At 39.9% G+C, this 20587-nt stretch overlaps 2 protein-coding genes across 4 annotated transcripts in view; both read right to left on the bottom strand.

The window, feature by feature from the left end:
• Window positions 1-1669: 1669 nt before the first annotated feature.
• mlf1 (myeloid leukemia factor 1) lies at window positions 1670-11565 on the bottom strand. 2 transcript variants are annotated; one of them, XM_079677331.1, is made up of 8 exons: window positions 11418-11565; window positions 9903-10065; window positions 4437-4481; window positions 3207-3290; window positions 2997-3125; window positions 2398-2557; window positions 1966-2104; window positions 1670-1778 (listed from the first exon to the last, which is right to left on the bottom strand). In XM_079677331.1, the coding sequence occupies exons 1-8, from the start codon at window positions 11462-11464 to the stop codon at window positions 1712-1714; spliced, it is 834 nt and encodes a 277-aa protein (XP_079533457.1). In that variant the 5' UTR covers window positions 11465-11565; the 3' UTR covers window positions 1670-1711. The 2 variants fall into 2 exon arrangements, with proteins under 2 accessions (XP_079533457.1, XP_079533458.1); XM_079677332.1 differs by lacking the exon at window positions 4437-4481.
• Window positions 11566-12868: 1303 nt separating this feature from the next.
• The window catches only part of rsrc1 (arginine/serine-rich coiled-coil 1), a 121154-nt gene continuing 113435 nt past the window's right edge, over window positions 12869-20587 (bottom strand). The window contains exons 8-10 of one of the 2 annotated variants that reach the window (XM_079677329.1): window positions 19194-19300; window positions 16873-16980; window positions 12869-13238 (exon numbers count right to left, since the gene is read on the bottom strand). In XM_079677329.1, the coding sequence (XP_079533455.1) occupies window positions 13146-13238; window positions 16873-16980; window positions 19194-19300 (308 nt within the window). In that variant the 3' untranslated portion in view covers window positions 12869-13145. Of the gene's footprint in view, window positions 13239-16872; window positions 16981-19193; window positions 19301-20587 lie in introns of those variants that run through there. The other variant, XR_013807440.1, reaches the window with a different exon arrangement.

Below are 20587 nucleotides of genomic sequence, written 5' to 3'. Positions count from 1 at the left end.
ACATTTACACTGGCCCAAGGGAATAACATGTCAGACTTGAAATGTACAGAGGCATTAGAATTAAGAGTCCAATAAAAGCAGTCATGCATTGAGTAATAGCTGGGCTCTTTGTCCATGGAGCATTCACAAAAAGAAGCATCTGATTTGACTATTGAAGCAGCAGTGTTGTTATAGTGGTGCAACAAAAATGGTAACCTGGTAACACACTGGAGAATTGTCAGGGTGGACATTTAGTTAAGAGGGGTTGCAAACTATTTCCTAAGCTTACATTACATTTATAAGTTACTTACAAATTAAAATGTTGCCTATTTGAACCAATTACAAAGTATGCTCCATCCGCCAGTTTGAATATTACGTAATCTTTAGCGCTAAAAAGTAGTTGGTTAACCTTCCATATTATATAAACATACTAAGAAGAAAGAACACTGAGGACACATGGATCCTTGAGGAACGATATATTGGTCTTCAGCCCACTCCTTTCTGTATGTTGAAGCTAAGATATTAATGAAGACTGATACATAAGCATGTGAGAGGGGAGCCTGGTGGGCTTGCAGCTGTGGAACATCTCAGACCAATCTGAGCTACTGACAAGTGCTTGGATCCAAGAATACTACCAACAGTCACAGCGAAGCTTCATCATAATACACACTCAGACCCTCTGCAGGCCTACAGTCACATACAAACAGAGATAAGAATCACTTATATCCACCACGTATATGGGACTGACAAAAGACAAGCCACAAGAGTTATCGTCATATTTTTATTTTCAGACAATAGTCTGCGTTGTCACATCATTTGTTTTCAAAGCTTGAAAAAATATACAAGAACAAAGCTAGAATTATTGAGAATAATCCCGACGCTGTCAAGATATCGTGCTACGCAGCACAGAGTTCATCAGATGAACAACAAGAGAAATCAAAGTGACATATAAAAAGGGAAGAGTATTATTTTTCTTTTTTACAAAGATTACAGCAGATAAAGACAATATAATTACAAAAAGACAATTCCGACATTGTCTAAGACGTGCATTAGAGGACTTCAAACAGTAAAGAAGTCACTGCATTGTGTCTCGTGGCATTATGATAATGACATCATTCGAACAGATGGCATCATTACAATATCAATCATAGAGCAAATTCTATTAATCTGATGCCAAATCTTATGAATTAAATGTTCATTGATAATTTGTTATGATTTGATTAGCGCCTTCTACCCTTAATTAAATGTTAATGTGTTTCTTACATTGTATGAGTTTATCTTAATCTGTTTCCACAATGCAACATGTAATGAAATACTAATTAGCCTTTTAGTTTCCTGGATGTTGTGAAAGAGTAAGGACGTTTTTTAAATGTTCTATAAGCATAGAAGAGTATTAGTACTAGTAAAGGATAACATTACTAAGTTCTTCTTCTCCAGAGATAACACACAACCAATTCCTGATTCTGTCATATGTCTAGCCATCTTTGTTTTACAATTCAAGTGTTGCCTTCTGATTCTGTCCATATGATGAAACCAGTGTGTGTGTGTGTGTGTGTGTGTGTGTGTGTGTGTGTGTGTATGTGTGTGTGTGTATGTGTGTGTGTGTGTGTGTGTGTATGTGTGTGTGTGTGTGTGTGTGTGTATGTGTGTGTGGGGTGTGGGGGGGGTATAGAGCAGCACAGTATACTGCTTGAAGCTTGACAAACTTTAATAGACACACAAACAGAAGTTTTCACTGCTTTGTCGAACCCGAGCCTTTCATGCAGCTTTTACCCTCAGCCTTGGCCTTTGGTTGATCACTGTGGGAAACCCAAAATGTTATATTAATATATCATATTAAATGATCAATGTTCTAATGTTCAATACTCTTACATAAGCACACTGTATGTGTCTGCTATCAGCGTCTTTCACTTGTTTGTCATTTGATCATCAACTCCATCTGGCCTGTCTTTCACACCACATGGCGTTTGAATGTTTAATACTGACCTGAGCTCCTGCTCAGAACCGGTGAGGGCTGCCCGGTGAGCGCCGCGGAGCCTGGGCTCCTCCATACGGGACACTGGGCCTGATGTGTGAAACTTGGACACCTCTTGCTGCCACTCATCGTCAAAGGTCTCTGCTTCAGCTGAGGGCGAAAAATCAGGACCATGTTACAAAGACAATCTGTCTATGGACTCGAAAATAGATCAAAAATACATAAAAAGTGGTCTACCTTATATAAGTTAACTGAACTAATCAAAAGACATTAACATGTGTGTATGTATCTCACCAAATTGAACTGCTTATCGAACAAACTTGACAAAGAAGCAAAAACCACTAAGTTGAGGAAAGTCTATCAGCAAAAAACCCTAGAACACTTGAACGTGAGTTGTGTAAATCAATATATATGTCAATAATATATAAATCAGTTTAACATACATTCATCCAAATTCTGAAAGTCCTGGTTGAACTCCTTATTTCCTGTTTTCTTGTTGAGCTTCTTCTCAACAACATGTCCCCTGTCCTGGATGTGGTGACCAATAGTCATCTGCTCCACACCGCTCTCAGAGTCTTTCACTGCTTTCCGGGTCTCCTTGATCTGGTATTAAAACATTATAAAACCCATGAGATACATCAATTGGTCTCTGAATAAGCACATTATTCCAACATGTTTATTTCCTTCACTCCTCACATCAAAAATGTCCAGTCAGAAATAAGACAGTTGTATCGTTAGTCAAACATAAATGGAGCTAATAATAGTAGTAATGGCTGCATTCCATTTGGTTGCAGGGCCCTTGTGTAGTGTATGCAGGATCACCTTAATGGCACAGAGCCATCATAGGCCACTGTGAGAAAAGTTAGCTTGAGATAATGCTCTCCCATGAAAAGGCCAGGGGGAAGTTATCACCGTTATTACTCAGGAAAGACAGAATGAGAGAGTCTTCCACTGACAGGTTTACTTCTCCCAGCTCCATGTACTGAACTGTGGTCTAATGTGCTGTGAAATGATGTAGTTAAACATCTGATGGGGTGCTTACCCCTCCAGGGGCCCGGCGTGTCGACGAGCTCGCCTGGAAGACCTTGGGAGGCTCATTTCCAACTTTTGAATATGTCATGACTGATGAGGAGCTGAACGAGTGGGAGTTTGAATCTGTGGACGTGTTCTCCTGAAACACAAACACATTGTTGAGCATCTTCAGTTTATGCACCACAACCGTCAGAGAAGGAAGCAACATCATTAAACTCACAAAGTTTCTGTGCATCCCCTCCATCCTGCTTTTCATGTTGGACATCACGTTGTCGAACATGCCGAAAGGGTTCATAGTTGTGCCCTGCATCAACACAAAAGAGAAAGAACAGCCAAAGGCCAGAGAGAGTTCAGTGGTGGGGTGCGTTCGCTGCATGGTCACTAGGTGTTATCAGCTCGTAAACAGCTCCATCGACTGCACAAACATCCACGCACAGGGTACACTGAGCTAAATGTGTCTTACATCTGCGCCATCTGGGACTCTTATACTGGGGCATTCCCATTATCACTTCACCACATGTGACATTCATTAGAAAACTACAAACCAAGTGCAGCATGCAAATGTTGATGTCTTTATTTTGGAAGTCTTTTCTGGAGAGAGAATTTAACGGTGGCCCATTTGATCCAATGAGGCCATGGAAACTTTATCACTGTCCGTCAATGCTAAGCACCTCATTTAACTATTTCTCCTTGGTGTTCAGGACCAAGAGCATGATCATATTCTTTTCCAATTCAAATGAATGCAAGTTTCTATAGGTCACAGTTGAGGTACCTTACATTTACGTTATTCTGAGCCTGGAAAAACAAAACACAACATATAATACTCAAACGTGCATTTTGCGATAATCCCCATGCATACAACACATCACATAAGATATTTATATTTGATATGCCGATGCAGCCTGCATGTAACATGACATAAACTAAACAATCATCTGTATCTGTTGTAAAGGGAACAAGATGTTGCAGGTAAGAACAGCACACATTACATATATTATGTTTAGCAAACCTCAGAAAGCAACACCGGTCATTCTATGAAATGGTCACACTGTTTTCACAATACTATTATTATTATTCAAATCTCTATGCAGTTACACTTACGCCTTATTGTATATATATGGAAAAGTAATATTTTAATGCTATTTTTGCCCTTGGAGTACAGAAGCATGTTTGTCTTGTACGGTTAGTGTCTGCAGAGATATGAACAAGCACACATCATTCATAGTTAACATGTACAGCTTCTACAATACTCCCACATTTGTACAGCATGCAGGCAAAGTGTTAGTGGTACAGGTAAGAAGCATTCAATCCGATTAAATCATACTGAGTGCAAATGATTGCTTGCAAAAGACCTCTTCTCCGGCTGCTTGGAGACAGTTATGGAGTTAGAGCATGCTATAGTGAGTATGGGTTAAAGTGAGAAACATGTAGGATAGCAGACTCCACTGACCGTGCTGTCAAAACTGCCAAAGGGCAACAATGACCGGCTTATATCCTGAGGATTCAAACAAGATTAGTTTAGTGACAAAGCATAGTAACACACACACATCTAGACTGTTAGCATGTTTGTGGTCAGTAAGCTGTTTGGTTGTTTTACATCAGTCACTAACCCCGTGACACAGAGCGTTGCCCACGGCCTCAAACACAACCCTTCAAGGCCGTCAGTCTTCTTCCAGCAGGGGGGGGGGGGCAGCCTGCATTCAGACTATGTTCCCCGGGCCAGGTGTTTATGACCCTGTGGCCCGGGGATAAGCATCTCAACTGCCATCGCTATGCAGTGCGTGTATTTTCTAAGGGGGGGGGGCAGCCAGGGGGGTTGATGCCCAGAGGTATTGTGCATAATCAGTGGGGGTGTTGAATGACTTGTGTTCCATGTGTAATTGGGTCGCATTGCCAGAGATTAGCGTGGGTTTAACACTGAAACGGAGCTTCATTCTAGGAAGGCAGGATGGACCAGCCAGCGGGGGGTCAAAGAGTCCAAGGCTGCTCTCTCAGCTCTTTTTGAAATGTCAAGCTGATGTACAACGCTCCCACCCGGTATCTATGAAGCCTCACAGCCAATTATATCCCAGAGTGGCATCTATGAACTAATAAATGCCAGTTACATATCTGCCAGCTTTATATTTAGACCGGGGTTGAGCAGAGGAGAGATTGAGGGTGCAAGATAAGGAATGTAGACCTGGTGGTCTTTAACACATTATTTTAGGCTGTCTGGACTACTGCAGAATGAGGTTCTCTCTTCTAGCTCTCTCAATCTGATATGGGACTGACACTGTGCTCTCTGAGGCCGGCAGGCTGCTTCTGGGGGAGCGATGAGTAACACCGTAGGGGAATTAGCGCTCCAACAATACTTAAAAGGAAAAACAAGGGTTGTGCTGCAAAGGCATTGGTCCTGGTGAATCTCATGGGAAGTTAGAGGCATTCGTATAATTTATACCAGGGGTGTCCAAACAGAGGGCCACAGACAGAAAAATATTCGAAGGGCTGGGCCACTCAACAGAGGTGAGGTTTATTGCCTCATAAGTGAAGTGATAAGTTAGCAAAATCAATCAAATGTAAGTAAATGATGCTTGATACAACCGCCTTCATCACAGCTTTCCATAGGGTTTCATTTATTTTGTTAGCAGCTCATTCCTTACACAGAAGCCTCAGATTGCTTATCATAACAGGAAATAGGAAGGGTATATTTCAAGGTTGTTATGTAAATAAGTTATTGGGCTTTTTCTTATCAACTTAGATTTGTTAGAACATATTTGCAACTTTAATTGACTGAACGTGGGCTTATTAACACATGCACACTACTGTGTAATATATGTTTACAGATATATTTAATAAGTACCATACAAGAAAAGCTCAAGTTTCATTTGTGGGCCGCATTCCATTATACTTTTTGAATTTGCTGAGGGCCGATTCAAAATGGCCCCCGGGTCGTAGTTTGGACACCCCTGATTTATAATCTTGGTACCATAAGACAATAAAAGAAGACGAGGAGTCTCATTGAGATTACAAATGCAGCTTTACCTAGGCTGGTTACAGCATTTGCTCAGACAGTTATACTCTGAACAAGACATAGAATAACAGAATGTACTTCTAACTTATGATGATTGTTTTTTTCGAGAGTAAACAAGTGCCCTGATGAATGAGTGCATTGAAAGGTTATGTGAAGCAGGTATGTAGTGGATGTTGGCAAGAAACTGGGAAATAGGAGAACTCATAGCAGGCTTGGAAGGTAAGACAGGCTTAGCAGTGTAGGGCTTAGCATTAGATTCCATCGGGAAGCAAGTTAATGCAAGAAGTACAAGCCTTCAAGCTGAACTGACCAACGTGTGTGTGTGCATCTTCATGTGTGTGTATGTATGCTCGAGTGTCTTTGTGTTGCATGCTGTGACTGCATGTAACTCTGCTTGTGTTTTAATACTGTATGTGTTTATATTTGTGTGTGCACATTTGTGCCTGTGATATTGGAGAGCAGAATGAGCGTGAGCTGTCTGTCATCTAGCTGCTAATGTTCCAGCATCGCCAAGGCACGTTCTGCCAAACAGATGGAGCAAAAGAGCAACAATCAGAAAACAGAGTGTCCATGACATCCGTACACATGCCTTTCCAAAGCCAACAGCACAGCACCACAGCTTCAGCCCTCTGACCATTGCTGGGCCCCACCAGGCTGCTCCTCATCTTCAGATAGTGGAGTGTGTGTGGGAGTGAAAGTGGTAAAACTGCGATTCCATGTTCTGTTAACCTAAAGCCTGAGTACACCATCCAGTAGTAGGTATTGTGTACATGGTTTGTTACAATTAACAAAGCAGTCTAGGGTTTGGGAGGTTTAGACTTTCCTTTCATGATCTTACATCTGCATCTCCTATCCAATTCTTTGTATATGTAATGGAGAGACCTCACAGTACAGTTCAATGGAACCCTACCTCACCCTAATAACCAGTTAGTCTTTAATAAAGAAAACAAATGTGTCAATAGACTGAGGTCCTGTATTGTAATACTCCAAAGAAAACAATGTCTTGTCAACAACTCACTAACAAGTCAAGCATTATTGGGGATCTATAACAAACTGCATATTACTTCTACTATTAGATTAAATGATTTGTTTGGACTTGACATTTTGCAGTGTAGCTCCATTTCACCCACTGTCACTGTGGTCATTAGTCAAGTTCTCAGAGAACGTCCTCGGCTGACATTAGCTAGTTAAAGCCGCGCTGCTAACAAATAGAAAGCAGGCTGCCGGCTATTGTGGATAGGCTTCTAATGAAAGTCATTATCAAGGATAAATGTACCGGCTCCCAAGTAGTGGGGTTAAAGCAGGTGAGAGGGACTACAGTGGAGATATAAGCAGCACATATTGGAGTTAGGAGAGGTGAACGGGTGCAAAACATGGCAGACTAGAACCATTCCTCTGCCTGCCTCTACAACACTGCACAAATAACATCAACATGTTACAGAACAATAATTATTGACGACTAATACTTAAAGGCCACAGCTCTCCCAACCTTGTTCTTAGCTGATATAACATAAGGGCTTGCAATTAAATATGTATGGGGTAGCAGTTGTGTTTAAAGATAAACTATTTTAAAGAATATGTAGCTTAAAAGTGTTTGACAGTATAAAGTTGTTAACAGGCATCAATTTGACTATACTGTATATGCTTTTTACCAGTGTAGTACTTTTGTTTTATTTTAGAATTCCTAACAACATGAGGCAGAGGAAAGACAGATGAAAACTAGCCTTTAGTCTAACATTCGTTTGACTGTTGATTAATGTACGTTGTCCATTTAAAAAATATAATTAAGTATTTTAATTTAACATGAATCCGGAGCCTATTACAATATTATCAAAATAAAGTGTTATTTCCAGCCGCAGCTCATCTCAGCCACACATAATTCTCGGGGGTCCTGTTGGTTTGACTGTTAAAGAAGTCTGTACCTTGTATTGCAAGAAAGCAGTATGTCAGTGGAACAATGCACTATATATAGGGCTCCTCAGGGCTAGATATAACTGTCCAGTGAGGCCAAGGGGGTTGCCCTTTTACTAAACTAGAGACTCACATGGCCCCATACCTCGATGAGTGGTGCTCCAGTTACGCTGCCTGTGGCCAGCTTCCACTATACCCTCAGTAAACTTTCTCCAAACACCAATCTTCTGGTTATATGCCTATGTGCTAGGGCTGCACGATTTTGGGAAAAAATCTAATTGCAATTTTTCTGACAAATATTGCGATTGCGATTCGAATTGCGATATTTCTTTTTAAGCGACCCAACGTAAGTTTATTGTAAAATGCGGCCATAACTTCGGCTAGGAAGGTCGTATCAACTAGTGCTGTAGCGATGCGTCGACGATGTCGACTTCAAAATATCGTCGACGACATATTTCCTCGTCGACGCATCGCCACACACACGTGGGTCACCCAAAACAATAACAAGCAGTTCGCAATCGCACTTTAAACACTATGGAGACTGAAACGGCTACCACCTCCTCCTCACAGGATTGCGCACGAAGCCCTGCAAAAAGCCCCCAAACAAAAACATCTCGCCCTAGGTCTTTCAAATTGAATTTATTGAAATCTCCAATATCAACGTAAAACCTTGTTCGGGGGGTGCCAACACTTAACCATAAACTTTATCGTTTACTTTCTCCGTCTTTATATGTAGATATTACTTTTCACCGTTAATCTCCGTCACGTTGTTTCCATAGCAACAACAACTTCCTGTCAACAGCGCTACCTCTCCTTCAAAATAAAAGCATATTCATAAATAGGAACAGCCCTAGTGTGTTGTGCAGCTTGAGTTCTGTGCACTTCGGTAGTGCTAACTATCTTATAGCTCTCCGTACGGTTTGTTCGTGCTTGGTTGGATAGTAGTTAATGTTAGTTACCTAGCTAGCAGCGCCAGCTGTGTGTTAGTTAACGTTTGTCAGCATTTAATGTTGGATGGAATGGTTGTAGCTAGTTTACGTCTGCAGAACACCGCTATCTAGCCGCTACTAACCCGGAACGAACAAACTGCACAGAGAGCTAACTCATGTTGTGGTCGTTTACGAGTCAAACATAACATTAGACTAACGTTAGTCAGCTTATAGTATCAATGTATGTCAACTAACGGAGCCAAGCAATGTCCTCGCCAGGGCTGCACGTAAACTCGTGCGCAGTTGTCATGAATGAAGTAATGTTTTTTGGTATTTATTTGAGATACATTATGTTTTTTATAAATCGAACAACAGAAAAATAATCGTTAGATTAGTCGACTAATCGATGAAATAATCGCCCGATTAATCGTTTTCAAAATAATCGTTTCTCCCCCAGCACTAGTATCAACGTACTCCCGTCTCTAGCACCCCCGCAGCCCGAGCTACGAGTGAAAGAACTAAACGTACATGAAACTTCCGTTGGGTTGCTTTAAAGTCAAGCTTCAGTTTAAGATTCACCCTGTAAGAGATGTAACACATGTGATGGAGCATTACTAACCTGACTCAGATGGTTTGTTTCACCAAACCATCTAGGAAAGCTCCATTGGAAGCCATTTGGAAAGGGCAGGCACTTTAAAAATCTCTCACAATCTGTCTATCACCTTCTATCATGGGCCACTTCTGATTGGTTAACAATGGCTGTTACATGTGGAGCACAGCACTTCTGATTGGTGTGGATGACTGACACACGAGAACAAAAAAAAATGTTGGAAAAGAACAATTTGAAAAATAATTTTATTATTATTATTTTTTAAATCGCATGCTTTGCGATTTGATAATCGCATCATTTCAAATCGCGATTTCGATTTCAAATGGATTAATCGTTCAGCCTTAGTGCCTGTGCACATTAAACCTGTGTAATAAACTGGGTAAAAATGTATATCTTTTACTTGAGTCTAACATATAAGCTAATTGTAAGAGTGCTTCTTCAAATGCAAGTTCTCACCCTGTGTTCGTCCCTCAAAGCCACAGATGAGGTAGGATGTTCTGCCATGCCACGACCCTGATTTCTTCCATCCATTATACTGGGCATTACATTCCCGCCGAATGGCTCAGAGAAGCTTCGCATCATCTGCCGCATATGGTCCGTGTGAGCCCGGAAAGGATCCCTATGGCAGAGGAAGAGGAAGCAAAGAGAAAGGGAATCTCAGCTTTCACTCATTCATAGCAGCAATTCTGCAGCAGGATGTTGGGGATAGCCATGATGAAACTTGGGAGAGGAATAACAAAATAAAGGGTCTCTGCAAAAGAAACTGAAATCCCTCTATCGGGCCACCTTGGAGTCCATATCCTTCAAATAACACAACCTGAAATAATAAGCACTCTTTAAATAATGTTATGACCTTTACACTCTAAGAAGTGAAGTCATGTGCGGCCACACAGCAGGTGTTCACTCTTGTGACTGTAGCACAGTGGCAGAGTAAAGTAGTTAGAAGAATAGAAATGGAAATAATGTGATTTCATAAAGCTCCTAAAGTTTTACAGACTAGTATCTACATTTCAAATAGGCAGTGGTGTAAAGTTACCAAGTACATTTACTCAAGTCTGTACTTAAGTACAATTTTGGAGTACTTTACTTGAGTATTTCCATTTTATGCTACTTTGTACTTATACTCCACTACAAAAGTTCTATACTCAGAGGTAAATATTGTACTTTTATTCCACTACATTTATGGAGTACCTTAAGTTACTTTCACATAAATGAATGATAAAAATATGATCAACACCTAAAAAGACTTGAGACACAACTGGATTCAATTCACATGCTACCCAGAAGTAAATAAAGTGATTTAAATTAGTTCCACTTTTACCAGCTTGATAAATACGTCAATAATAATGAACAAAACAGAACTTTTGATACTTTAAGTATATTTAAATGCCACTACTTTTGTACTTTTACTTCAGTAACATTTTGAATACAGGACTTTTACTTATGACGGAGTATTACTACACTGAGTTCTTCTCCCACCTCTGAAAATAGCAACATGGATGGACATTAAAACATTGCTCCACTAGCACTAACTAGAAACACTTTATAAAGTAATTCACTGTTAAACAATAACGTTTCTAACAGCTGTTGCTAGGTAACTGTTTCAGAACAGAAAAGTTAAAATGCAATGTTTAGAAACAAGCAGGCAGACTAGGCCTAACACCTTGTTCTCACTTTTCTGAAAATAGCTTAAAGTGAAACTTAATGTTAGGCTATATCTTCGGCAGTGACTAAAAAAAAAAAAAACGTTTTATAAAGTTAGCCTACAAAATAATAAAATTAACGTTATCGTGTGCGTCTAGTTCTTCTCCAGGACACAGTCATTGTTGAAATGAATATAACTACAACTTCAAATGGTATTTATCTTCAAAATTAGCTACTTCTGAGGATGTTCTTAATTGATGCATTATAAGAACCGCCAAAAATTAGTTATTTCAATAACGTAGATTTATTAACAGTTTGGCTACTCACGAGAAGAACGGATCCTCATCAAACTCCCTGTGATTACTGTTGAACATTTCCACGGATGTGCGGCTGTAAACAAAATGTGTTAGCTAAAGATTTTCAAATAATAATCCGTTCCGCCACAGGTGTCCCGGCTCCACCGCTGCTCAGCCTAGGTAATGTTACCACAGAGGAGGGGGCAAGGAACCAAACTCACTATGACACCGACCACGTGATGCACACCCGAGCCTCCGATTGGCTGGTTATTTGAAACTTTGAACAGGCTCTAATAATAATAATAATAATAATGATAATAATAATAATGATAATGATAATAATAATAATAATAATAATAATAATAATAATAAAAGTAACTCACTCAAACTAGATCAAGCAATAAAAAACGAAACACATTTTCGAAATAAAAACATTTATGTTGTGTGTTGCTGCCAATAGCAACTGCACTCCAGAGATTTCTCAAAGGTTCATTACTTGCTTCTGGATGTGGCCACATTTGTCCCCAGGAATAATTTGATGTACCCTATGTTAAACACTTTTATAGTTATGTGAAAGAGCAACACAATATAAATGTGACAGAACGATTTTACACATTTATTAAACATATTTGCTAATCAAAACACTTTTAGATGTGTTAGATTAAAACCTAATATATATTAACTTTCTTTTTATATATTTATTTTTAAACATTAAAACTTTGGATTTTGAATTAAGTCTTATCATTTTATGACAGTTTAAATTAATTAATCCCAGACACCCTGGTAAAGTGCTACAGACCTCACTTTAGTGATCATTAATTTGATGAACCTGGTCATATCTAAATTATTATTTGTTTGGTAATGAAGGGTTTGTGAAGACATTTTTGGAAAGCCATTTAACACGAGTGAGGAGGACAAACACTCACTTCACCCATCCAAAGCAAGCACTGCACAAGTAGCAAAGTTTCATTTGTGCATTTGCTTTAACAAATCATTTTTCTTCATAAGCATTTTTTAAATACAACACTGACTATTTTGTGTGTACAGGAGTGACACACAGTCCCAGAAGCAGTATAGATTTACCATCTGGCTGTTCCACAAATAGGCCTGAGTCTGGACCCTATACTGCCTTGACTCCCTGCTCCAACAGAAACACAACATTGGATAAACATAAACATCTCTGAATAATATATATATATATATATATATATATATATATATATATCATTAGAAAAGTACAAAAAGTTAGGGGCAGGTGAGCATATGGCCCAATAGATGAAGTTACCAAGGTTAATATCTGTTTAAGAAGTTCTTGGCTGGCCTTGTGACTCATTCAACTGTATATAACTGGAGTTACTGCTGCTATCTTCCTTTAAAAACACAACAAGTTACACATTTTTAAAGAAAAGCGTGGTGTTTTTTGTACAAGTTCATTCCCACTTAAATGTATGTCCATCATTGAAGCACAAAAACACAAGATAGTTTTCATTCAAATGAAACCACATCCATCTTTATTACAGAATGAATACCAAACACAAATTGTATCAAATGCTAATCCTACACTGTAAAACACACATTTTCTGACATCCTTCCTAAGTAAAAAAAAAATGAAGCAAAATGAAGAACAGTAGCTTGTAAATTGAATTTCATCAACATTACCAAAATAATAATACGCACATCAAGACCAAAAACTGTTCATCTGCTTATGTTCTCACACGTTTTTACAGTAGGAAATTAGTGCAACATCTTCTGGTGTCCATTAGGTCACAGGACTTCCCATGAGCCTCTCCTGTCGCAGAGAGATCAATCTGTTGTGCCACAGCTCCTCGGCCCTCTCCTTGTCCATGAACAACTGCAGGACAGCGTGAAGAGACATGTTAGTAATAAGGCAAAGTTACAAATAGCGACAAAGTGAAGTTAACACTGCCGTTAAATATCAGGATTCAAGAAACATTGTTCCTTTTTTCCTCAAGAGTGCATTTAGACAAACATAACATAGCTATGTATAAATATCAATCCCATCAGAACAAACCAAGGATATCATAAGAATTGCATTCTACAGGATAGAACATGGCATGTAATAGTGGAAAAACTAAGTCTACTTATAAACGCAAAAATAATGCATTGCTTCTATGTGACGGAATCAAATTGAAATATTAGACACGAGGGAGTAAATTGGTCTTTAAACATTGAAAAACTGTGAAAAATGCCCAAAGCATTGTCAAAGGAGCTCAAATTATTTAAAGAACAAGGAAAAGTGTCCAATTTCCATATTTCAGAACTAGCAAGATATTTTAAACAACTATTCACAAAAGTTACCAATCAATAATAACTATTGTTTTAAGCAGCCAATTCTTAACATGTCTGTGATCTCTATAGCCCTCTCAAAGCAAATGTGTGTTTTTACCAGCGACAAATTTGTTTATCTATGTGATATCTACAGTGGGGCAAAAAAGTATTTAGTCAGCCACCAATTGTGCAAGTTCTCCCACCTAAAAAGATGAGAGAGGCCTGTCATTTTCATCCTAGGTACACTTCAACTATGAGAGACAAAATGAGAAAAAGAAAATCCAGAAAATCTCATTGTCTGATTTTTAAAGAATTTATTTGCAAATTTTGGTGGAAAATAAGTATTTGGTCAATAACAAAAGTTCATCTCAATACTTTGTTATATACTCTTTGTTGGCAATGACAGAGGTCAAACGTTTTCTGTAAGTCTTCACAAGGTTTTCACACACTGTTGCTGGTATTTTGGCCCATTCCTCCATGCAGATCTCCTCTAGAGCAGTGATGTTTTGGGGCTGTCGCTGGGCAACAAGGACTTTCAACTCCCTCCAAAGATTTTCTATGGGGTTGGGATCTGGAGACTGGCTAGGCCACTCCAGGACCTTGAAATGCTTCTTACGAAGCCACTCCTTCGTTGCCCGGGCGGTGTGTTTGGGATCATTTTCATGCTGAAAGACCCAGCCACGTTTCATCTTCAATGCCCTTGCTGATGGAAGGAAGTTGTCACTCAAAATTTCACGATACATGGCCCCATTCATTCTTTCCTTTACACGGATCAGTCGTCCTGGTCCCTTTGCAGAAAAACAGCCCCAAAGCATGATGTTTCCACCCCCATGTTTCACAGTAGGTATGGTGTTCTTTGGAATGCGACTCAGCATTCTTTCTCCTCCAAACACATCTAGTTGAGTTTTTACCAAAAAGTTCTATTTTGGTTTCATCTGACCATATGACATTCTCCCAATCCTCTTCTGGATCATCTAAATGCTCTCTAGCAAACTTCAGACGGGCCTGGACATGTACTGGCTTAAGCAGGGGGACACGTCTGGCACTGCAGGATTTGAGTGCCTGGCGGCGTAGTGTGTTACTGATGGTAGCCTTTGTTACTTTGGTCCCAGCTCTCTGCAGGTCATTGACTAGGTCCCCCCGTGTGGTTCTGGGATTTTTGCTCACCGTTCTGGTGATCATTTTGACCCCACGGGGTGAGATCTCGCGTGGAGCCCCAGATCGAGGGAGATTATCAGTGGTCTTGTATGTCTTCCATTTTCTAATAATTGCTCCCACAGATGATTTCTTCTCACCAAGCTGCTTACCTATTGCAGATTCAGTCTTCCCAGCCTGGTGAAGGTCTACAATTTTGTTTCTGGTGTCCTTTGACAGCTCTTTGGTCTTGGCCATAGTGGAGTTTGGAGTGTGACTGTTTGAGGTTGTGGACAGGTGTCTTTTATACTGATAACGAGTTCAAACAGGTGCCATTAATACAGTTAACAAGTGGAGGACAGAGGAGGCTCTTAAAGAAGAAGTTACAGGTCTGTGAGAGCCAGAAATCTTGTTTGTTTGTTATTGACCAAATACTTATTTTCCACCATAATTTGCAAATAAATTCTTTAAAAATCAGACAATGTGATGTTCTGGATTTTTTTCCCTCATTTTGTCTCTCATAGTTGAGGTATACCTAGGATGAAAATTACAGGCCTCTCTCATCTTTTTAAGTGGCAGAACTTGCACAATTGCTGGCTGACTAAATACTTTTTTGCCCCACTATGTATCTACCACAGTGCATTTCTACTTCTTCTTTCAATTGATAAAGAGCAGTATAAGCTCTACTCCACAGTCTACTTTGGCACTTGAGTCATTACCTAACAATGTCGTGTTACCTTACAAAACATCTCACTTCAAGAATGTGACAGAAATGAATGAGCTGTTTCCTGGTAAGTTCGTGAGCCTGGCACAGAGTTGTTGGTACAGCCCATTGACACACATGTGACCTCAGCGTGGACCCCTGGGTCACAGTAATGAAGCTCTATTACAAGGCTGTGGTATCTTATGTGTCCTATTAGTCTTTCCCTGTCTGCTCACTTCAAAATGCATGTGAAAAAACCCTTCATTTGAACCCACAACTCATCTGTGAGCCTAGCAGTGGGTAGATAGAGAAGGCCTACACATGTGACTGGTATTGTACGCAGTACATCAACAGCAGTAATGATATTGAATGTAAGCGGGCTATAAAACTGCTGCTGCGAGTGTCTGATGAATGAAGGCATCTGTTTATTAGGAAGTAACATAATGACTATGCGACCGAGAAGCAAGGCACATTTCTGTATTCACTGTGTGTGTTTTTGCGAGGGGGAGAGATAATGTTGACATGCGGGGCTATGTGTACATACTGTGTATCTATGTGATGATATGTGTCTATTATTATGCAGATTGTGGAGCAGCCCCGGCCACGTCAATCCTTCATTCCTAACCTACGCCGCGTACAGCTGCACCGCATGTTATCTGTGTGTTAGATTCAACACCAGTGAGTTCTTGTCTGTCGGCTCTGGACTGGTGTCATGGTGCTAATGAGGCTGTGTGTGTGGGATGACAGTATCTGGGCTGGGCTAATGGGACTCATCTGTTCTAATTGGAAGAGGAGCTGGAGCTGAAGCTGAGGCCGGGGCCCGCCTGGGGCATATTGCTACCATACATCAGCCTGTCTGAGGGTGTGTGTGTGTGTGTGCATTTTGGCTGGGAGGCGTTGTGTGTGTGTGTATTTGAGGAGGTTATCTGCATACGTCAGGGCATAACTTAGTTTCCCCCAGTGGAGATAAATGACTGGGAAGCCCCAGGGAGCATTATTGGAGTTTAAAGTTTTCCTTCTCGTTTTTCATCATTGGTCTGCAGGCAGGGGAGGAGGTGATGTTAGGAGGCTGTAATCTACTATTCCGCAGTATCCTATACTATACAAGGCGCTGTATCAGAATTTGCAGGAATGGAGTAAATAGTGGTGGTGGAGTCAGCAGAGGTATTTTATAAAAAAAAAAAGTTGACTAAGTTCGTCAACCCAAGGCAAAACTATTCTCATAATAACAGTATGGTGGCGAAAAGATAAAATGACAAGAAGTGAGATCAACTTTAGCTGTTTTGAGGGTGGAAGCTGTTCATACACACAGAAAGTGTTAAAGACAAGTCTGCAAAGCTTTTTGAATAGGAGAACTTACACAGGGATGGGCGAGGGAGTCAGTGTCATTGTAGACTATGGAGATAGGAAGATCGACGTTGTGATGATCTGAGCTCTCCGATTCCTGCTTCACCTCAACTGGCTCAGTCTGTACCCAAAGAAATACATAAGAGAAATGTGTCATTCTCAAATAAGAAACAATAAAAGAAATGGTAGATCCATCTACTTTTTAAATAGAAAAATGTAACTTTAGAATATTACACCAAATTAACATTGACATATAATTGTCACACAAGGAAAAAGGAAATAAAGCGTTGCCAATAGCTAAAATAATTGCAAATAGCTAAAGAACAAGAAAAATAATGTACCTTTATGAATATAATATTAATGCAATTATTTTATCACAGGTACTGTATAATTTCATGTTGGTATTAAACAATATTGTTTGTAGATGTTTCTATACAAAAAATATATATATAGAAGGTTGGTATATTTTCATACCTTTTTATGTAGTATAAAACTGGGACAAAGAAAATATTTTTAAATGCAATATTAAGATTGTCCAGCAGATGGCAGTGAAAGTCTGTCTCGTGCAACAGACAGCAGTGTTGTGATAGAGATCGTTATTGTCTCACTTGACTCATTATGCCCCCATGTTTCCCGCCTTACATTTTCCATAAGTCTTAATTATGAAGCAGTAACTGCACTGTCTCACTGAAGCGCCTTATGAAATATTTAACCAAGAACCAAATGGTTGGCCAATTTTTGTTAAAGTTCAAGATAAAATAAATGTATCTTCCACTTTCTTATAACTGAAAAGAACTAAGGTCTTCCATCCCTCTCTTGTTTCAATCTGTTGAGTCCAAGCTGACAGAAGAACTTTTAATATTTAGAAGTCATTCTTTCTCTTCCCTAGAGGTATTACACAAACAGATAATAAAACGTACATTCCGATGGATAACATTCCGATGGATAACCTTACATTCTCCTTGATAAAGAAGATATATCCAAATGCACACTTTGCCAAATCCATTCATGTTTCCAACACTCCGGCCCAGAGCAAATGTTTACCCAGTTGGAAAGATCCATTTAAAATGTATTTTGGCAGGATACAAAAAGCGAGTGAGATCAAAAACACACTTGCTCATAAGTATCTCGATTTGCCAAAATACACAATTATTGGTAATAATATGCTGAATATACATTTCTAATGTACACAGCTTGCTTGAAATAGAAATCTCAAAAGATAAAGTGAAGCAGATATCAAAGTTCACCGGGTTCTCCTCGTTAAAGTGGCTAAAACATTTTCAGTGGAACTATTGGTAAATGGCCTTCAACACTAAAACAAAATAAACGTATATGTAAAATAAATAATTTAAAAGAATGCATTCTCACACAATACTAAATAAAAATAATTCAGTAGATTGCTTGTTCTCTTCTGCTAAATAAAATAAGAAAAATGTTTAACAACTTATATTTCTAAAGTATTTATCGTACTAGTATAGCAAAGAGTTGATGTTCCCTTCAATGCAGGCAAAGATGTGATCTTTCTAAAAGACTATCAAATATTCCCGACTAAGGATTCATTGTCTGGGTATCTTAAGTATGAAAACCAATCAAACTGTCAACAAAAAGAAAACCAAGTGTGTACATTTGAATTATTACTTTTGTTCTCGAAAAGTAAACTTTGAGAATATTGCATTTGAAGAAAATATTTTTCTCTCTGCATAATGTTTTGTGAGTTTATTTGAATGTATAAATCTAACTTTTTAAACATTGTGCACACAGACCTGACAAAAAAGAGCTGAATCGTTGAACTTGTTGAAGCAGCATTTGCACTCTTGGACGGTAAAGGCAAAGTAAACTGCTCATGTGCGAGCTGTGCAGTCCAAGCTGCAGCCGCGGGGGTCCTGACCTGTGTCAGGCCCACCAGGATGTGTCCCAGAGGTCTGTGCAGGCTTGCTGTCACATGTTGTCGCCTATCTTTTGAAAAACATCCATGAGCCCCAACAAATCTAATTCCTGCTCCTTCAGAGACAGGAACATTTCAATAATGACTTCTGTGTGTTGTCTGCATCTGCACAACCAGCGGGGGGAGAGGGAGACAGAGAGGGGAGACGGAGGATGGCTGTTGCCTGCTGCGGCTTTTGTGTGGGTGCTGCCGCTTTGGAGGCGGCGAACATTGGAGCGCCTGATGAAACCGTCTCAGGTCGGAACAAACGGCGCTGAATGAATGTTTGATTTGGTCTGGGCTGTCTCTGGACAGACGGCACAGCTTTGCAGAGAGGGAAATTCAATAAGAGTCGGAGTGAAAAGATAGAGAGAGTGAGGGGAAGGGAGAGAAAGAGGGACAGAACGCACCTTTATATCATCCCTGGATGATTTGAAAGCCTGAGGAACAAAGGAATCACTTTCGATGGCCTCAATGTCCTTTATCCTTCGCACTTGCTCCTCCAGAGAAGTTCCCTCTGAAACACATGTTACACAGAAGAGGAGCTATGAACAAAAGCGTGCACACATGTCCGGAAACACACACACAGCATCAGCCTTCCCTTGTCATTTTCTGAAAGGCTCCAGATTTCATTTGGAATGGGCTTAGTTGATTGTATGTTATCTATCTGTATAATACTCATTGACAAATAGAATACAAAATATTTGATATTCCCCTATTTTAATCTTGGCCTTCTGTAAAAGAGGACTTTTACTTAGCCAAGGGCATAGAGTCACCACAAAAGGCAAGTGGAAAAAAAAAACACTAACAAGATAATAGCCAGACAGTGAATTACACTTAGATAATGCATTTGAAAAGAATCAAAATATGAACACAAAGTCACTGCTATGGAATTTCATTATGGAGACTAAATGTGATTAGGTTTCATACACTTTTCATGTATCAGAAAGTATTTTGCTCAGGCTTGTCCAATCAAACAAAAAGATAGAAAGGGTTTCTAGTAAATTACTCTCGGATATAAACACATCAGGACTCTGCATATCAGATAATAAATCATTTCAAGAATTCAAGAGCAGTCTTCGCAGCGTAGGAGGGCAAAAATAGGTGTGCCAGGAAAGTTAGCAACAGGGGGAAAAAAAGACAGAGTCTGAATGCTCCCATTATTCTCTGGCTGTCAATCTCTCCACTGATCAGTCAATATTCATCCCTCTCTCCCCCATCCATCCGTCCTCTCCTGCACTCTCCCATCTCTCTATCTGTCACTCCAGCAGACATCCATGTTTCTCTGCGCTGCTGATGTAGGCTGTGTCATGAAAACAAGTGGGCACACACACACACACACACACACACACACACACACACACACACACACACACACACACACACACACACACACACACACACACACACACACACACACACACACACACACACACACACACACACACACACACACACACACACACACACACACACACACACACACACACACACACACACACGTATATGACGCACGCACGGTCACACACACACACACACACGGCTGCCATATATACGTATATGACGCACGCACGGTCACAGACACACACACCCCCACACACACCCCCACACACCCCCACACACACACACACACACACACACACACACACACACACACACACACACACACACACACACACACACACACACACACACACACACACACACACACACACACACACACACACACACACACACACACACACACACACACACACACACACACACACACACACACACACAAAGCATTCAATTGGAGCTATTA

The sequence above is a fragment of the Notothenia rossii genome, assembly GCF_949606895.1.
Source record: "Notothenia rossii genome assembly, chromosome: 4".
In the NCBI taxonomy this organism is placed as follows: Eukaryota; Metazoa; Chordata; class Actinopteri; order Perciformes; family Nototheniidae; genus Notothenia; species Notothenia rossii.
Note: the sequence above shows the minus strand (reverse complement) of the source record. Positions and strands in the feature narration are given on the sequence as shown.